We start from the raw sequence: 19,865 nt of genomic DNA, 5'->3' as shown, positions 1-19,865 counted from the left end.
TCAGACAGAAGAGCTGAGCCCTCACGGAAGGATCACCTCTTAAAGCCTCTATAGCTTACAATAACAATTAGATATCAGCATGGAGGGAACAAACATTCAAACCCTAGCACACAGGCAGACAATGGGGAGCACCAGCTGGTGTGTGAAGTCCCCTCATTCCTGGTCTCCAAGAACACACAGTGAGGTAATAGATGTCTAGACACAACAGTCTGAGTGCATACGGCCTACTCAATTCCTCTAAGCCTAAGCTGGCCCGTCTGCCAAACGTTGGCTCATTGTGTAGGGGAGGTTAGAGAAGATGATGCCTGTGAAGAATCAGGCATGGGTGGGGGGAGGTTTAGGAAGTGCTTGTTGCTATCCTTCTTGTTACCGCTAACTGCCCCTTCCCTTTCTCCTGTTGTCCACTAGTGGTCCACTACGAGATTGAGATTTGGACCGGAGACGTGGGTGGTGCCGGCACCACTTCCCGAGTCTACGTGCAGATCTACGGGGAGGAAGGCAAGACCGAAGTACTCTTCCTTGCCAGCCGCTCCAAAGTGTTTGATCGGGGGTCCAAGGACATATTCCAGGTGTGTGGGAGGTAGACAACCGGGTGCCAACAGGAGGCAAGCAGTTGGTATGGTGGCGCCGCTCGTCCGCTGGACAATGGGTGCCTCCTTCCAGCTGGGAGATGCCTCCTGGAGGAACTGAAATTGAGGGATTCTTGGAAGCGATGAGCAGACCGTAGAGTTTTGAACTGGAAAAGAGAAAGCACGGATGTTTGCCCGTGTTCTACCGTGTGCCCTTGAATGATAACTTCGTTCTTGGACCTGAGTTTTGGGGGCCTGAAATGACCGGAAGTCCTTCCCTGTCTCTCACTTGAATTACCTGGTGATCTTTAAGGGAAAATGCTGTCTCAGCCACACCCCAAGCCAGCCAATCAATCCTTACAAGTAGGGTGTGTTCTCTGAGGTAGCTTTCTCTTGGAAGTTCAGCCAGCAATTGCAGGGCACTGTCAAGTCCGCAAGTGACTTCTTAGTCCACCAGTGATGGCACCAGGGCTAGCTCTCTGCTTGCTCCCTGTCTATGGCTCTGATGCTGAACTTCTCCCAGGCTAGTGATAAGTCCATATTTCCCAGGCAGGCCCCTGAGAGGTGGCAGAGTTTGCTAACGTGTTTTTAAATGTCCTCAGGGGACTTCCTCTGATCACATTGCAAGTCTTTGGCCAAGAGGAAAAAAAGGTTCGAGTAAGAGCTCATTGTTGTTAAGGGAGGAGGATGCAGAGGCCACTGTAGTTTTTATGCTGGACATGAAGGCATGTGCGTACGTATATATGTGTACAAGCACATAAGTGTGTATCTTCAGACATGTGTAGAGGAAACATGTTCATGCTGGGTGTTCCATGTGTGTTTTTGTACCATAAACATCTTGGTATTCAGTAAAGAGTCTTTTCTGATTCCCAGGAAGGTGCTAGCCGACTTGGGGCCCAACCAGGGTCACAAGTGTCTGAATCATGACAGGTACAGGGCCTTCATTGGGTTGTGTGTCCTCTTACACTGCTGGCAGCCCCAAGCTAACACGGTCAACCTTTCAGGACCTTGTCAGCATTCTCGTCAGTAGAATCCAGCTTTGTAATTACTGCCTGCCTGGCATCTCGGTCCCCATAGCAATAAGAGTCAGTGTCAGATGTGCACCTGGGAAGCTGCGAGCAGTCACAGAAATGTAATTGAACAGTGTACAGTTCCCATCCCCTAAGCAACAAAGAAAGAGAAATTCTGCTTTACCTAAGCCTAGGCACCATTTTGCTCCATGGTTTCCTTACAAAGGCGGGTTAGCTCCATTATGGTTTCCTGAATACGAAGTTGGGAGAGCTTTCTTCTCATCTAGGTCTGGAATAAAGTTCAGGACACTGAGTAACTAGAGCACAGCCTTCGACCTCAGGTGCTTGGCACTCAGGTGGGATAACTGGTGGGACTGGACTTTGAAAAGAGTCAAACATAAAGCCAGGCTCAACACCAAGGTGCACAGGAGAGCCAGACAGAAAGGACTTCAGGCTCGGTTCCCCACAAGTCTGAGCCTCGGTCTCCTCTTCCTGAGGATGTAGGGCTCATGACACTGTGACACTGGGAGGTTGACGATGAGCTGCCGTGCACTAGGCCTGTCTGTCAGAAGACACACAATGATGGCCTCTGTCCTTAAAGGGAACTCATAGCTCATTACTTTATTTTCTGATGACTGTGACAAAATACTTGAAAAAAAAATCAACTTAGGGACAAACAGGTTTATTTCGGTTCATGTTTTAAGAATGATAGCCTCCATTGTAGCACGGCAGGAGAGTGAGGCAGCTGGTTGCGTGGTGTCTCCAGAGACGAACTAGAGAGCAGCAGGGAATGAGGCCGGGCTGTAAAACCTGAGGTCCAGGCTGGTGACTCAGTCCCTTCACAGTTTCACAAAGCAGTGCCACCAGCTGGATCCTGGGGGCTCAGAACAGGAGGCTTTGGGGGATCATTTCATATTCAAACCACCACACAGCTCTAGAGCCCCAAGATGGCAGGATAGGACCAGAGCCAGCTAAGTCCTGGGCCCTTTGGAGCTCAAGGGTCTGGTAAACCCAGGTGACCTCTGAGGAAATGGGTGAAGGTTTTATTTATTTGTCACAAAAAAAAGAAACATATTTCTTTCTTTATTGCCGAAATGGTATCTTCCTAATAGTGGACACGTTTGTAAAGAGAACACGGGAAGATACTGTCTGATTTTTGTTGTTGTTTGGTTGGTTTTTGTTCTTGTCTTTTGCATTTTCAAGACAGGGTTTCTCTATGTAGCCCTAGCTGTCAAGGAATTCCCTTTGTAGACCAGGCTGGCCTGGAACTCACAGAAATCTGCCTGCCTCTGCCTCCCAAGTGCTGGGATTTAAGGCATGCGCCACCATTGCCAGGCTCTGTCTGTGTGTTTTTAAGGTAATAATGAGACCCGGGACTGTGAACAAGTTGGAGTTGAGGTAAGATGGGAGTAAGAGCAGACCTGGCACAGCGAGCTTACTGTGTGAGCAAAGATACGAAAGCAAGAGTAAGGGTAAAAGACAAAGCACTGAGGTTGACTCCATCTGAGTTAGAAAGAAGTGTTTTCCTTAAGCCTGGGGAAGAGCCTGGCATAGTGGGAGACACCTCTACACCACAGCTCAGCTCTGGCTTCATGGGGGAGGCGGGGAGGATGGCAGGAGCCATGTCAGCTGCTGCCCTGCACTTTGCACAGCTGGAAGCGGCGGACGTGGGCGAGATCTACAAGATCCGACTGGGACACACAGGCGAGGGCTTTGGGCCCAGCTGGTTTGTGGACACAGTGTGGCTGCGGCACCTGGTGGTGCAGGAGGAGAGCCTGACGCTGGAGGAGGAGGCCCGGAGGAAGAAGGAGAAGGAGAAGTTGCGGCAGCTGCTGAAGAAGGAAAGGCTGAAGGCTAAGCTGCAGCGGAAGAAGAAGAAAAAGAAGAAAGGCAGCGATGAGGAGGAGGAGGGCGATGAGGAAGAAGAGTCCTCCTCAGAAGAGTCCTCCTCTGAGGAGGAAGAGGAGGAGGAGTCAGAGGAGGAAGAGGAGGAAAAGGAGTATGGGCCAGGGATGCAGGAGGTGATTGTGCAGTACAAGTTCGTCGCTAACCGCTGGCTGGCCCGGGGCAAGGAGGACAATGAACTTGTCGTGGAATTGGTTCCAGCTGGTCAGCCGGGTCCTGAGCGTAAGCCTGAAAGAAACAAGGGGCCATATTTCCCCCTAAAGGGACCAGTGGAGGGGCAGGGTGATTCAATGAGCCTTAGGTAGAGACTGAATAGGTGGGACCCCACTGTGGTTCATAACTCTCCTGACCTGCCCCCCAGAAAGTGACAATTGGTCCATCTGTTTGGAGCTAAGCACAGCCTTTGACCTGGCCTCTTAAGGGGAAAAACATTGAGGTTGGGAGGAACTCTCACATACCTTGTTGTAGCCAAATGTAGGGGTAAGAAGGGAGGCCCATTGGCTCTTGATTTCATGCCAAAGACAAGTCTTGGGTGGGAGGTGGGTAAGCTGGTGTGGAATTGCTGTAGAACCTTCTGGCTTCCAGAGCCCACCTGGATCCAAGGTTGTGGGCCACAGTTCCGTCTCGTGGCTCTTGTGTTCTGAGTGCTACATCTTTCTGTGTCTCCAGCCAATACCTACGAGGTCCAGGTGATCACAGGGAACGTACCCAAGGCTGGCACTGATGCCAACGTCTACCTGACCATCTACGGTGAGGAATACGGGGACACAGGGGAGCGACCCCTGAAGAAATCAGACAAGTCCAACAAGTTTGAGCAGGGCCAGGTAGAGTGGGAACTTTCTGCCTCTTGGGTGGGTGAGAGCCAGATATGGAACACTTTTCCCGCAGCAATCTGAGCCAGCATCATGTCTGCTGTGGGTCTAATAAGGGGTTGCATTCAGTCCGGTGAGGTCTGGCTGCAGCTACCCTTCTGTAAGCACCAGTAGTTTGCAGAGTGTAATGTTAAAACTACAAGCAGATTCCTGCAAGGGAATCCTATAGGCTAATTGGTCCTCAGAATCATCCGGAGAATACTGTATTTAAACACTAAGTGAGCTGAGAGGGTTTAAAAATATTTTTCTTTTTATCTCTGTGTATGGATGTTTTGCTCATGTATGTGTCTGTGCACCATATACATGCAGTTCCCATAAAAGTCAGAAGAGGGCTTTAGATCCCCTGGGACTGGAGTTATAGGCACTGTAAACGACTGTCTAAGGGCTGGGAACCAATTGAGACAGAGAGAGGAGAGAGAGAGGGAGAGAGAGAGGGAGAGGGAGAGAGAGAGAAAGACACAGAGAGAGACAGAGAGACAAAAAGAGACAGAGAGAGGAGAGAGAGACAGAAAGGAGAGAAAGACAGAGACAGAGAGAAACAGAAGAGAGAGACAGAAAGAGGAGAGAGACAGAGAAAGACAGAAAGATAGAGAGAGACAGGGAGACAGAGACAGGCAGACAGGAGAGACAGAGAGAAGAGAGAGACAGAGAGAGGAGAGAGACAGAGAAAGACAGAGACAGAGAGAAACAGAAAGAAAGGAGAAGGAGAGACAGAGAGGAGGGAGACAGAGAGAAGAGAGAGACAGAGAGAGAGAAAGAGGAGAGAGATAGAGAAAGACAGAGAGAGATAGAGACAGAGGGACAGAGAGGAGAGACAGAGACAGAGAGAGACAGAGAGACAGAGAAACAGAGAGAGACAAAGAGAGACAGAGAGATAGAGAGAGACAGAAAGGAGAGACAGAGACAGAGAGACAGAGAGGAGAGGGAGGCAGAGAAAGGAGAGAGACAGAGACAGAGACAGAGACAGAGACAGAGAGAGGGACAAGAAGAATGAAGTAATCCAGCTAACGTTGCACATAGGGGCAGCATCTAAGAGAAGGCAGCCATGGTTATATCTATTTCTACAAGTTTTCTGCAGGTTTAAAGTCCTTCAGAATGAAGAGTTTTTAAACAGTGTATCATGGAGAACCGGTCCACACACTGGGTCTCTTTTCTATTGTCTTTCTCTGATGCAGTGGTGATCCCCAGACTTGTGCACAGCTCACATTCCACTCATCCTCCTCCTAAGGGAGGAGCAGGGCCAAATCTTTCCTGTCAGCCTGCGTGCATTTGCTCAGGACTGTTCACGGCAGGTGTCGAAGGAAATTGCACGCATGTGTACACTGAGAATAGGGTCTCGTTGGACCCCTTCCCACATGTGCATACTCATCACAAATGTGAAACCCAATGAGGTGGTGGTGGCACAGACCTTTAATCCCAGCGATCAGAAGGAAGAGATTAGGTGGATCTCTGTGAGTTCAGGGCCAGCCTGGGCCACAGAGCTGGTTGCAGGGACAGCCAGGAATACACAAACTGCACTCATAGGCCAGGGTTATAAAGCAACAGTGTAAGAGCTTGGCATAGTAGTGTAATGTTAGCACTTGGGAAGTAGAGGCAGGGGATGACAAGTCTGAGACCAACCTAAACTACAAACAGAGCTCAAAAAAACATGTGCTATGCTAACACCAGACCGACGAGCTGCATTCTCCTCACCCCAACTCTGATGGCTCTGGGTTTTAGGGTCTTCCTTTGGGTGAGACTAGAGCGGAAAGCAAGGATGTGTTGCCCCTCTGAGCCATACTTTCTCCATTCCTAGACAGATACCTTCACCATCTATGCCATTGACCTGGGGGCTCTTACCAAGATTCGGATTCGTCATGATAACACGGGCAACAGGCCGGGCTGGTTCCTGGACAGAATAGACATCACCGATGTGAATAACGAGACCACGTGAGTGGGATTTGAGGGGAGGAAGCGTCAGAGGTCATGCTTGGTGCTAAACAAGTCCTGGAGAGAGGACCAAGGATTCCGAGGTGATGTCTGAGGGTTAGGGTGGGTTGGCCGAGGCCAGGATGAGTTTGACCATAAAGGAATCTGCAGGAGCCTTGTATCTCTTCTCTGCCTCCCAGAAGTTCGTATCCTGTCAGATAGGAGTCTTCTAGAACACCTACTTGACAACCCCTTTCACCTACAACTCTCCATGGAGAAATCAACTTAGAGTACCCGGTTTTAATGATCAGAAAAGTTTTCTAAAAGAGCCACATAGAAGACATTTCCGGTTCTGAACAGCATTTGGTCTCTGTAGAAGGCACCCTACTAGGAAAGTACAAATGTAGCTTTAGCTGGACGTGCTAATGCACACTTTAATCCCAGCACTTGGGAGGCAGACGCAGACAGATGTCAGTGAGTTCCAGGCCAGCCTGGTCTACCATAGTGAGTTCCAGGCCAGCCTGAGCTACCTAGTGAGACACTGTTTCGAAAGAAAAACAGCAGAAACAGCATCCTTGAATGACACTGAAATGGGGAGCAGAGCTGTGTGCTAATCAAACGTCATTTGTGGACGCTGAAATTTGGGTTTCATGCCCCGAAATGCTTCTGTTCCTTCGACTTTTTTTTCCTCAACAGATGCAAATCTCTGATTAACTTGATGTGTGTCAGTGGGTGGTGGGCTGGACTGGTACGTGTTGGAGACTCAGAGCCACCCTCTGACCTAGCCTGGGAAGGAGGTATTTGTCTTCCCCATAGATGAAGGAGCCCTTGCCCTAGAACCAGCTGGTGTCAGAGCCAGACCTGACATCCAGACCGCTGATGTGAGCTGTTAGTGTGCTCCTACCACTAGGCCACACTGCCTCTTGGATGGGGGGGGCTTCTCCATGTGGAGTTCAGAGGCATAGAGGAAAGCATGCTAGCTCTGGAATGGACTCAGGACTGCCGAGGGTCTAACAGTCTGTGAGATTTAGTATGCACTTAATTAATAAATATTTGTTGAATAAATGTCTTGGCCTGCAGCCGGTTGGGTCTTGGACCACGTCCCCTTGTGCTAAGCTCTATATAGGACAGAGTTAACTCAACCTATTTCCCCTAGACCCCACCTGGTCATTGCAAGAGGACCTGAAGCACACCTCACAGCTAGCTCTGTATTCTGTAAAATGGTTCTGTGATGAGACCACAGGATCCTGACCTGGATGGATCCTCTGCCAAACTCAGGCCAGGCTACCTCTTTACGGCTGTCACTTCCTCTTCTAACAAACTGGCTTAGTGACAACACCCTGCTTACTTCCCAAGGTGTCCCTGCAAGGCAAAAGCTTTTCAACTGGGCAAGGCCAGAGTGCGCTGAGAGAGACCCAGTACCCAGTTTCCCTCCTGCTGTCTCATCTGTTGATTTGACATTTCTGGTCCAGCCCAACTATTTAAAAATTACTGTAGTTTTGTAATCTATTTGAATATCTGTCAGTACTTGTCCTATTTCGTGGTCCTTTAAAAATATTAACTATTCTTACCTTTTTTCAAATCAAGGCATTAAGTGATTTGAAAAAAAAAAAACTAGTCTTGAGCGTTTGATTATTCTGCCTTTAAATGAGTATGTGGGGGAAATGTATATTTAGAAATTAAAGTGCCACCCCCTGGGTACATTCCCTCTCTTGTCCAACTGTTTCTTTGTACATCTTAATAATTTGCAATGGTTTTCTCCTCTGGAGGGCTACGGGCTCTGGTTAAGTCTCTGTCCAGGCAGCGTGCGTTTCTGCTGCTCTTGTGAAGGAAGTCCTCTCCCTGGCCCTTCTTCCCTTCCTTCCCTTCCTTCCCTTCCACATCTCTCTGTCCTGCCCATCCTTTTCTCTCTGTGTATGTCACTGGTTTGTGCTTCGTTAATAAGAAGCCCTCTTCACTAATGAGCTGGCTTCAACAGCCTTCACACCGACGCTGAGCACAGCTTAATCTTGGAGAACACAGAGAAATTCACAGAAGTCCAGAAGACAGAATCAGAACAGCAGATTCACTGCTAGCCTAGAGGGCCCCCACTCCCCTGGGTCTTCCCTGTGCACTCCCAGACTTTCTTCCAAACTTTACAGAGCACGGCTGGGGTGGGAGGGATGCCCAGTAGTCAGGGGCCTAGAGAACACTGACCTCATTCCTCTCCTGTCTGGTAGCAACCTCCCTTCCAACCGGTTCTCCTGGATCCCTCTCTGTCTCACATCTACCCCCGCTTGGCTGGCAGAATGTGGTAGCTCTCGTCTCAGAAGTACATGGGTCTGAGTCTGTAGTGACATGCTACCACTTCACCCTTCCTGTCACAACCTCCTGACTTGCCTGCCATGTTACATCTCCCAGACCAGAATCCCTCAGGGCTCTGCTCCAAAACCCACAGAGGCTCCTGACTTCTATAGGATGATTAAGCATGTCCTATGTGGCTCATATAGTCTCTGTCTCCTCTCCTAGCTCTCAATTCTAGCCCCAGACTGCCCTGCCCCACCTATTTTGCTCAGTTCTTGTTATTACTTGAGCCAAACAAAAACTGGGGCCTTCCTGGAGGTTTTACATCAGTGGTCCTTTCTTCTTGGCGTCTCCTCCCCAGAGCTCCCTCTCCCTGTGTTTAGAGAGGTCTCTGCCTAGCTGTCAAGGTCTCATGGACCCCTGGCATGCCCTCTGTGTTCTTGCCTCTGGATCCCTTTTTTATCTGATCCATTTAGTCGTTATCGTTTCCCCACAGTGGCACATGTAAGAAATGACTTCCTCTCTGTTGTTACTTCTGTGGCTTCTCGGTATCTAGAAGAGAGCTGGGTGTAAAGATAGCCACGTTCAGATTTCTGAGCTCTAGACTCTGGCTATCAGCAGCAAAAATAAAAGTGAGAAATGCCATCTCTATTCATTTCCTTATTTATTTGGGGCATTTACTTACTGTACATCAAGCCGTATATTTAACCTTCTCGCTTTTAATTTGATGCAGAATCTCACTAAGTTACCTAGGCTGGCCTTGACCTTCTGACCCTCCTACCTCCCCTTCTCTAGTCTCGGGGATTCCAGGTTCCGAGCCATCAGCCCTTGCTAGTTATTTAATGCTTGACGGTGCAGTCTTTTCAATTTTTACTTTCAAGTAAGGTGTGTATGTGTGTGTATGTGTGTGTGTGTGTGTGTGTGTATGTGTGTGTATGTATGTGTATGTGTGTTGTGTGTATGTATGTATGTGTGTGTAGTGTATGTGTGTGTTGTATGTATGTGTGTATGTATGTGTGTGTATGTGTGTGTATATATGTGTGTGTATGTGTGTGTATGTATGTGTATGTATGTTGTGTGTCTCTGTGTGTGTGTGTGTGTGTTAAACTGGTCCCAAGCTTTGATTCCATGTGAACCTGCTGCCTACTCAGCCTGGGGCTCTTTCCTTCCCCACCCTGGTCTGAGCTGTGTGGTGTGCCTCTGGCCCAGAATGCCTGCTTACCCAGAATGCCTGCTTACCCAGAATGCCTGCTTACCCAGAATGCCTGTTTGTCCCTCTCCTTTATTCCTTACAAGTTCCTGCCTGTTACATCTTCTGGGTCCAGAGACCTGTTTGAGCAGGACGTAATTACTCCTGTGGAAGATGGAAGGTCACTGGGCCCAGTCCCCCTGGACTTCCCTGTGTGATCACTGGCCCCAGGGGAGGAGGGCTAAACATCCAACCCTGGCCTAGCTCCATCTTGATCTGCTTCTGCCTGTTGGAAGCAGGCTCCAAGGGGATATGTGCTGACTGGTGGGTGCCACAGCTGTGAGAGTGCAGTGGCCTTTGGAATCCTGCGGCAGGTGTCTCAGGGACAATGGAGTTCCACAAAGCCACTCACTCCTTGGTGCAGCCTGTGGGAGGGATGAGCTAAGCCTTCCTTCCTAGCTTCTGCCCCCACCCCCTCACCTCCTAGGCTCTTCCTCTGTGAGCGCCTCTGTCTCTGCCTCTCTCCTTGCCCTTGCTGGCTCTCATTGTGTCTGCCAACAATCCACCTCTCTCTACCTCGCTCTACCTCTCTTTCCCACAATTTAGATCTGCAGCCTATTATTCTCGATTCATTTGACTGAATTAAAGTCTAACCTGCAGAATGGTGCACGTTTCCCACAGAAGCACTGCTTTCGTGGCTGTCTACTCTGAGTCACCACAGTGCACTGCCTCTCGCCCTCCCAGTCTATCCCTACAAAACGGCCTGCCTTGCCTGTCTGGGTGTGGTGCTGATGTCACACCCGCTGGTCAGCTTCTCTAACATTTGGAGGTGCTGAGGGCATGGCCGGCAAGAAGAGACACTTGCCGGGATACTGTCTACCTCAGAGCTGGATTAGTTCATAAATGGCATTTTCACATCAGGGCAAGGAGCAGAGATGCAGATGGAAAGCAATGGCCTCTGTTTGCAGAGGAGTTGCGTTCTCAGACCCTTGGAGCTTGAGCGCTGGAGTACAGGCTCCAGGAGCACAACTGAGGAAAAGGAACGAGGAGGAAGGAAAAGGCAAGAGTGACCGCGGCTGAATTAGCAAGTTCCTACAGAGAGCGTACCCTTAGTCACAGGAGCGCGTTCCAAATGTCAGGGGGGATTCACACAAAACCACAAACCGTCTTTTGTGCAGAATTCAAGTGGGACTAGGAGTCCTGGCCCTCTGTTGACTAAATCTGGTGATCCTAGGAAAGAACTTGTTCAAGATCACACAGGGATTAACTGAGAGTCCTCAGGAGACAGGAGCTAGAGAGTTGAACCGTAAAAGTGAGTCCTTAGTAACCTCTCTAGGCCCCTCCCCCTTATGCTGGGTACTGCTTTTCCATGGAGAAGTCTTCATGGGTGTCATCTCCCTTGATGGCTGGGATGCCACTTTCTGCTCCCTAGACACACATCTGCCATAAACACCCCTGGTTTATGCCGTCGAAGTCCACAGACTCCATGCATGACTGCAGAACACCTTCCCTGTGCAGCACAGTGCCCGAGACGCTGGCCTCACACTGCCTGAGAAGGGCGCGGTAACTATCTCTTAAGTTCCTCTCTTTCTATATTTTTTTTTCCGCCCAGTGTATTACAGACTGAGAGCGTCTCTGGGTTTATTGTTTATCGACGTGTGGGTATAATTCCTTAACCAGACAGATTGGGGGTGCAATGTTGTGGCGGGCAGCCAGGGGAGTTGCAGCCCTGGGGGCCCTCATTCTCAGACTGTTTCAGTTCTCATGAGATCTTTCCAAAGAGCTGCGCCAGTCTTCCTTACCCTTCCCTACAGGTACTACTTTCCGTGCCAGCGCTGGCTAGCAGTCGAGGAGGATGACGGCCAGTTATCCAGGGAGCTGCTGCCGGTGGACGAGTCCTACGTGCTACCTAGCGAAGACGAGGAGGGCGGGGGCCAGGGTGACAATAATCCCCTCGACAACCTGGCTCTGGAGCAGAAAGGTTTCTTCTATTAGAGATGATTCTGTCCATTGTCCCATCTTTCCTTCCTCCCTTTCTCCCTCCCCTCCCCCTTCCCTTCCCCCTCCATTTCCCATTCCCCTTTCCCCTCCCCTCCCTTTACCCCTTCCTTTCCTCTTCCTTCTCCTCTTCCTCCTCTTCTTCCTCATCCTCATCTTTCTCCTCCTCTTCCTCCTCCTCTTACCCCTCCTCCTCTTCTTCCTCCTTCTTCTCTTCTTCTTCTTCCTCCTCCTCCTCTTCCTCCTCCTTCTCTTCCTCCTCCTCTTCCTCCTCCTCCTCCTCCTCCTCCTCCTCCTCCTCTTCCTCCTCCTCTTCCTCCTCCTCCTCCTCCTCCTCCTCCTCCTCCTCCTCTTCCTCTCTTCCTCTTCCTCCTCCTCTTCCTCTTCTTCCTCTTCTTCCTCCTTCTCCTCCTCTTCCTCCTCTTCTTCTTTCTCCCTACTTCCTTTTCCCTTTTCCTTCCCTTCCTCTGAACTCTTTCCCACTTTCCTACTTATGGGCTCTGGGCACCTCCTCCTAGATACCGTAGCTGCCCTGCACTCTCCTCCCTTCATGGAGAGACTGTAGAGGTTGGGGGTGGGGCAGGCTCCTGTATGCCTAGCATACGGCTTGGAATAAAGAGGTCCACAGCTATGAAGTGTGCTCTTCAGGGACAGACTGGCTGGGCTAGCTCTGCCTTATCTTTTGTCCTCCTCCAGGCACACTTTTAGGCATATTTCTGAGGGGGGAAATAGCCATATCTGGCAAGAGGTTCACTCAGCCTGGAGAGGCCTGAGCAGAGTGCCTGGCTGTGGGCTTCTGACTCCCTGCCACCTCATGTTTACTTGTCTGTGTGCCACCTATGTAGACCAAGAGGGCTTCCTGTAGGAAGCAGGGCAGGGGCATTTGTCTGTTGAGGAGTTTCCCGAGCTAATGGCACTCCAAGGAAAGCAGTGTGCAGAACTGACTGTGTGAACAGACTTGTTTGTTGCCAATCACAGGGCTCATAGGTGTAGGACTGATACAGGGGAGGATCTGGGGTGACAGGGCCACAGTGGTAGAATCAAGTCGCCTGTCCTCCCTCGTTTGGATCCCCCAGGTGAGCCACAGCTCCCCTCTCTGTCTTCTCCTCCTGGCAGATAAATCAACCACATTTTCAGTGACCATAAAGACTGGGGACAAAAAGAACGCAGGCACAGATGCCAATGTCTTCATCACGTTCTTTGGCACGAAAGATAACAACGGTAAGAGAGAGGCACCCAGGCGGGCTTAGTGGAAGATTCCTCTGTCTCTATAAACTCTCTTCCACACTGCTCACTGAAGAACATAGGATTGGGCCCCATGACAAAGGCAGTTCCCCCATAGGCAGCCTGTCCTAACTGTACCCCAGGAATCTCTTAGAAGAAAGGACTCCTTCAAGTTCAAGAAAGCTCAGTCCTGGGGCTCCAGGGTCCCTATGATAAAGTCTTCAGAGCGCACCAGAGTTACTCCAGCAGCTGCACAGGACCTCAGGGAAGATGACACCTTCAGTTTGGTGTTGTCACCTCCCTCCCAATCCTCTCCCAGCCACTATCACTGAGTGAGTCTACAGAGGAAACTTTCCTTCCAGCGATCTTCATGCATTAGCTTGAAGCCCCTTGCCAAGCACCACTGAGGAATGAACGAACCCCTCCCCCTCTCTGGCTGTGAGATACGTTAATGCAAACCCTGGCTCCGCAGCCTGACTGACTGGTTCAAATTTCCGTTCCAGGCTGTGTGATCAGCCACATGTTGCTTAACCATTCTGTGCCTTAGCTTTCCCCACTTGTAAGATAAGGTTTTATGTGTCTTACAGGGCTCTGAGTTTTATGACACGGAACACTTAAAATTTGGAGGTGAAAGTGGCACTCAATAAACATCGCTCGTCCCTGTTACTTAGTAGGTTAATAAAGCAAATGATGTAGAATGAATGAAATAGGTCGCGTCTGATAATCGATGAGTTCGTACAATGGTTCCTGAGTCATGTTCGAGCAAAGTGAGGGACTCTGGCCACTGCCCTTGCTTCCTCTGGCTTTCTGTTGTCAGTCCTGCTGTTGACCCCTCTGCATGAGAGTCTCATTCAGGCCTCACAGGGAAAACACCAGGTCACCTCTCTCTGACTGAGGAAATCAAGTCACAGACATTAAGCAGTTTTCAGCAAGGTCTGTCTTGTTTATGTGAGAAGGTTTTCTGCAGGAGGGTGGGTGAGAACAGGTTGGGACAGTCTCAGAGCTAGTCAGTCACCATGGGCTCATCTGGTTGGCAGGAATGACCCTCCTGAAGTCCTCCAAAACCAACAGTGACAAATTTGAAAGGGACAGCATTGAAATCTTCACTGTGGAGACGCTGGATCTGGGAGACCTTTGGAAAGTTAGGATCGGCCATGACAACACAGGTCTGGTTTCCTCCCTTCTCTTCCCTATTAGAGCTACAGAGTCCCTGAACCAGTCAGTTGTGGGCATCATGCCATCCACAGGGACACAGCTTCTGACTCTCACTTGCCCAGTGGAGCCCTGGCTGCCACAGATTCTGGGATTATTCATTCGTCTTCCCTGGGACCTGCACACGGGTGCTTTGGAAGTCTCTCTCCAGATCTCAACCTCAGTGATGTTAATGTGCACCTGAAAGAGATCAGTGGGTCTCTAACCTGTGGTGCATTGACGTCGTTCAGAGTGGGAGGGGATATTAGACCATGGCTTCTAGGTCCACCCCGTTGTCTCCAATCCAGGGTGTGCTTATCTTTCAAGTCCCTTGGTCATATGCAACTGCTAGCCTAGGGACCCTAGTTTAGGGACCGAAGAGCCAGCTTCATGGAACCTACTGACAGAGCAGCCAGACAAAGGAAGCATCCATTTTTTCCCCCACAGTAAAGTAGGACTCTTTACTGTTGGCCAAACCTCCATTTCTTAGCTAGAGGAGAAACCCCATTCTAGAAGCAACACTCTTGGGACTGTTAGGACAAGGGTCTTGTCCTGGTCTTCATTTCCTTCCATAAATGTGTTACCTCAGCTTTCATCCATCACAAATAGAGCCAGGGAGCCGTGAGGCACAACGGGATAAGAACGTCTCCGTGGACGCAAGCTTCTGTGCATCCCTGAGCTAGCTTGTCTGGAGCTTGGTCCGCCCCCACAGCATCCTTGGTTCTCTTGTTCAGACTTGCCTGCCCTCCTGCTACCTCCTCTCAGTGCCTCTCCAAGACCAGCAATGGCAGGAGCCCCCTTGGGCTGCTGCTCTTCTGCCGACGCTGGTCCAGCCTGGAGTGGGATGCAGTTTTAGTCATGTGCACATCTTAATAAGTGTTGTCTTGACAACGCTGTCAGCAAACGGTGCTAAAAGACTGGTGGAGCTCTGGGAGTTCAAGGAGAGAAGGGAACTGGGAGTTTCTGAGCTCATCCCCAGGGAGTCATATCTGCACACGCTCTTAATCACACTCTTAATGGGCTCTCTCTACCTCTCCCTCTCCTCTCCCCTCCCCCTCCCCCATCTCTCTCCCCTCATCTACAGGCAAGGCCCCAGGCTGGTTTGTAGACTGGGTGGAGGTGGATGCCCCATCTCTTGGGAAGTGCATGACCTTTCCCTGCGGCCGTTGGCTGGCCAAGAACGAGGACGACGGAAGCATCGTCAGGGACCTCTTCCACGCGGAGCTTCAGACAAGGCTCTACACGCCATGTATGGAAAGGCTGGCCCTCCTGGGGGCCCCCATACCCTGCTGTCCTGACTCAGCCCCAGACCCTCCTCCACGGTTGGCACGGTGCCAAACCCACCTCTACCATTCTGTTCAGCTCCCTTGTTCCCTCCTCAGATGTCCTGAGTTCGGGGGGGCGGGGGATGAGATAATACTGTGGGCCTAGCCCTGGACCCCCAAAAAGATAATATTGGATTTATTCCAAACTCTACACAACACACACTGATGAGAGTGCACTGTCTGGCCTCTCTGGGGCTCAGTGTTTCTCAACTATAAAATAGAGACTGAGATGCAGGGTGACTAATGTTAAATCAGTGCTCACGAGGAGCGATGACCCACCCACCCCATCACCATCCTCTTCACATTCTACCAAGCCAGAGAAATTCCTACTCAGACACTTTCTCCTAGTGGGGGTCAGGGGAGAACTTGAGGGTAAATGTTCCTTTCCCTGGACAAATCGGAGGGAAGGTGGGTGATTCCCTGTCATGAAAATGTTCACACCTGATGTTCATGGGCGCGTACGTCCGTACTAGGTGCTAACACCCAAACTGAAATCAGCCGAACTGTGAAAATCTGTCAGAATTTGGTGAGATCTGAAACCCACACAGAACAGTCAATTTAGTTTTCTGGCTAAATAATGAACGCTACTAAATTTTTTTTTCCCCCTGAACAGCTCAGAATCAAACAGTATGGATCAGTCAAAGTTGGGACCAACAGGTTGCCAGTGTATTTTCCAGTCCAAAACCTGAACAGAAGTGACCTTTCCCCTAGTCAAGGCTTCGACCTAGCCTTGCCCCAGAAGCTCCCCAAAGTGCAAGTCAGACTGAACCGACACTCAGCACTGACAGGAACAATTGGGTCCCGGGTGCAGGAGCACCCATCCCCCTTGTGGCACCTTAACAGGCCACATTTTGTATCGCACCAGTTTGAGATTTTGCATAGTCTGACTGAGTACCCCGTGTCTCCCTGCATCTTTGGGAATTGGTTCCAGGACCCTTGCGGGCAACAGTAGATGCTCAGGCCTTTTACAGGAAGCAGCATAACATTCTAGCATAACCTAGAGCAGGTGAATCTTACACTCGCACTTGCTTTTTTAAAAAGGGCTGTGGGGTGGGGAAAGAACTGAAAAGCCCTAAGAGGAAACAAGGCGGAAGGGATTGGATCAGACCTGTTTCTGGAGAGTCTCTGGGCAGAGGGGAACACAGCCAAGGGGCTCTGGAACAGTAGAAGAAGCCTCCAGCTGTCTCAGTCAGGGGCCAGCGGAAGTGTCCATGAACCACCTCACTCCATGGCTGAAGTAATTTCCTCCAGTTCATCCCAGAAATGGACTCTGTAGCTCTGGAGTCAGACAAGTTTGGGCTCAGGTCCCACCATGTGACCTGGGACCAGTCCCTTCACCCCTCCGCAGCTTGTGGCTTTCTCCTCTGATGAGATGGGCACAATAGCACTCCACTGGCACTCTGGGGAGGACGGTGCTGTCCAGGGCATAGTACTGAACCTGGCACATGACAAGTTCCCAGTGGGTGAGACCGGTGCCACCACAGGCATGGATATCTCCATACTTCTTCAGGGAATCCTTTCAGGACACTGGAGGCCGTTTCTCATTCGGAGAAGGTTGAGATCCCCTAAGAGCAGACAGCTCCTAAATGGATGGGTCCCTTTAAGATCCAAGAACATAAAATAAGGGGTATTTGCTTGTGGACTCCTTTTAGGGTTTTAACTTCCTTCCTTTCTTCCTTCCTTCCTTCCTTCCTTCCTTCCTTCCTTCCTTCCTTTCTTCTTCCTTCCTTCCTTCCTTCCTCTCCTCCTTCTTTCCTCTTCTTCCTGCTCTCTTTCTGTCCTTTGGTAATGTATGTGATATATTATGTATGTTTGGTGTGGTGTTTGTACTTGATAGTGTAGGTGTGTGTACACATATGTGGCTGCATGTTAAGGTCCGACAATGTTGGGTGTCCCCTCAATTGCTTTGTGCCTCTTGTTTTTCAGGATAGGGTCTCTCTCACTGAACCTGAAGCTCTCATTAATTTTAGGGATCCATCCCTCTCTGTCTTAGCCCGCAATGTCGGTGTCACAGACATGTGACACAGTGCCTAGCTTTTTATGTGGGTTCTGGGGATCTGAATTCAGATCCTCATCCTTGTATGCATGACAGACACTTTACTAACGGAGCCCTCTTCCCAGTCTGTATTCATACTCTCTCTCTCTCTCTCTCTCTCTCTCTCTCTCTCTCTCTGTCTCTCTCTCTCTCTGTCTCTCTCTGTCTCTCTCTCTCTCTCTCTCTCTCTCTCTCTGGCCAGCAATCCATAATGAGCATATTTATTCATATGCATGTATGCCAGGCATATCACAAAGTTACCTCACTCCGTGTGATATGCAGTAGCACTCTCTGTTCAGGATATGGCTGACTGCTCACTAACCTTTCATAACCTGCTAATGAATCTCACCCTGTAGCTGACACTTGATTCCGATGAACAGCTTCAAACTGTACTGTAAGGTGTGAATTAGGCCCACGCCACAGACACGCCAAAGAGAAACTTAGGAATCTTTATTAGTCAGCCCCTCCGAGAGCTCCTGTAGAGCAGATCCTCAGCCCATACAGACACACTGGTTGCTTGTCGTGGAGCAGCTGCACTGGGAAGTCACTTGCTTCAGCTCTCCTTTAAGGGTAGACAGTCCTGTAGCTACTGAATAGACCCTAGAGAAACTCCCCCTCCTCCTCTGCCTCCTCCTCCCCCTCCTCCTCCCCCTCCGTCTCCCTCCCTCTTCCCTCCTCCTCCTCTCCTTCTCATCCTCCTCTTCCTCCTCCTCCTCTTTCTCCTCTCCTCCTCCTTCTTCCTCCTCCTCCTCCTCCTCTTCCTCCTCCTTCCTCCTCCTCCTCTTCCTCTTCTCCTCTTCTTCCTCCTCTCCTCCTCCTCCTCCTCCTCTTGCCCACTCCCCTATAAGAAACATCTATAAAGTCAGAGCAGCTGAATGAGAGGGCATGTGCGACATGGGAGCTTGCCAGTTTGGAGCCAATGAGGGACTAAGAGCAGCAGACAGAATGAGAAGAGAATGCTATTTCATCACTAAGCCTGGCTCTCTGATTGGCAGTTTGCCTCTGAAATGCAAAGCTCCGGTTACAGAGTATGGCTAAGCCTCCTGGTGGGTGCACATCAATGAAAATGAAGGCTCTTAGCCAACTTCTCCAGGCCACACTGATCATCAGGTTAGGCCCCAGATTTGGGCTTGAGCTTTTCAAATTCCATAACCTATATCTTCAGCCGGTCTGTCGTAAGTCCACTGTCTGGAGGATCAGGGCTGTCTCTAGATATGAGGCATGAGATGTTCCCTCTAAAAGGCCACCACTGAGGCTGGAAAGAACACGACCTCACCTATGGTATCTTCTGTTCTCTTCCTGCCACCCCTGTCCTTGCCCTCTGCCATATCTCTCAGTTGTCCCTTATGAGATCACCCTCTACACCAGCGATGTCTTCGCTGCTGGGACGGACGCCAACATCTTCATTGTCATCTACGGCTGTGATGCCGTGTGCACCCGGCAGAAGTTCCTGTGCACCAATAAGAGGGAACAGAAGCTGTTCTTCGAGAGGAAGTCGGCCTCCCGCTTTATTGTGGAGGTACCTGGCTCCTTGTACTTCCATAGAGGGGCGGGGTCAGAGAAGCCTTTCATCTAGATGGGCCACAGCGAATGGGAGGTGAGCAGCTTGGTCAGCCTCTCTGAACCTTCATGTCCAACCAAACAGGAGGATGATGAAGCTAGGTAAGTCTTTTAGGACAAGTTGTCAGGTTTAAAGGTGATGACCAGAACCAGGGGAGGCAGGCATACCAACAGGATATCTTCCTGCTTCTACCACGGATGCAACCCAGCTTCCAGGCAGGTAGGAGCTGAGGTGCTGCATGGTGCAAATCTCTCACAGGGGATTGTGCAGGGCTGTGTCTTCTGCTTGGCTCTCAAGCTATAGCCAGTTGGACACAGCTGCTATATGTTTCATAACTCCTGTCAGATCTGGGCAAGGGGTTTGGTCATCTGATGTTTACTGGGGATGTGAGTTCCAGCACCGTGGAATTCCCACATGCCTGTATGCAGAACAATTCATCCAGCCTGTGTTGTCCTCTCGTGTGAGATGGTGTGGGCAGGAGACACAGCAGAAGAGCCCAGACTCTGCCTGCAAGAGCTTGTGGTATAACTGGGAGGCCCAGTCCTTCACTCACTAATGCTTGTCACCGTCACTGGTCCTATGGTTTGAGGCCCTAACATATGGGTTCTATCTATGTTCACTGGACCCTTGCAACAATTCTGCACTGTACTGGACCCAGGTAAAGAGGAGGGGATTGAGGCACAGTAAGGCTAGTGACTTTCCCCAAACCACATAGCTAGCATGCAGGAGAACCAGAATCAAACCTGCGGGCTTTGACATGTGTGCTCTTACACTCCATGGTAGACTCTACAGTGG

General features: G+C 50.2%; 1 protein-coding gene across 2 annotated transcripts in view; it reads left to right on the top strand.

Moving 5' to 3' along the window:
• Loxhd1 (lipoxygenase homology domains 1) overlaps window positions 1-19,865 on the top strand; it is a 149,426-nt gene that overhangs the window by 76,715 nt on the left and 52,846 nt on the right. Inside the window, exons 18-26 of one of the 2 annotated variants that reach the window (XM_032885677.1) lie at window positions 409-569; window positions 3,232-3,706; window positions 4,154-4,308; window positions 6,152-6,285; window positions 11,551-11,717; window positions 12,851-12,955; window positions 13,996-14,124; window positions 15,234-15,398; window positions 18,847-19,028. In XM_032885677.1, the coding sequence (XP_032741568.1) occupies window positions 409-569; window positions 3,232-3,706; window positions 4,154-4,308; window positions 6,152-6,285; window positions 11,551-11,717; window positions 12,851-12,955; window positions 13,996-14,124; window positions 15,234-15,398; window positions 18,847-19,028 (1,673 nt within the window). The remainder of the gene's footprint in view (window positions 1-408; window positions 570-3,231; window positions 3,707-4,153; window positions 4,309-6,151; window positions 6,286-11,550; window positions 11,718-12,850; window positions 12,956-13,995; window positions 14,125-15,233; window positions 15,399-18,846; window positions 19,029-19,865) is intronic. The other variant, XM_032885679.1, reaches the window with a different exon arrangement.

The sequence above is a fragment of the Rattus rattus genome, chromosome 15 (genome assembly GCF_011064425.1).
Source record: "Rattus rattus isolate New Zealand chromosome 15, Rrattus_CSIRO_v1, whole genome shotgun sequence".
Classification (NCBI taxonomy): Eukaryota; Metazoa; Chordata; class Mammalia; order Rodentia; family Muridae; genus Rattus; species Rattus rattus.
Note: the sequence above shows the minus strand (reverse complement) of the source record. Positions and strands in the feature narration are given on the sequence as shown.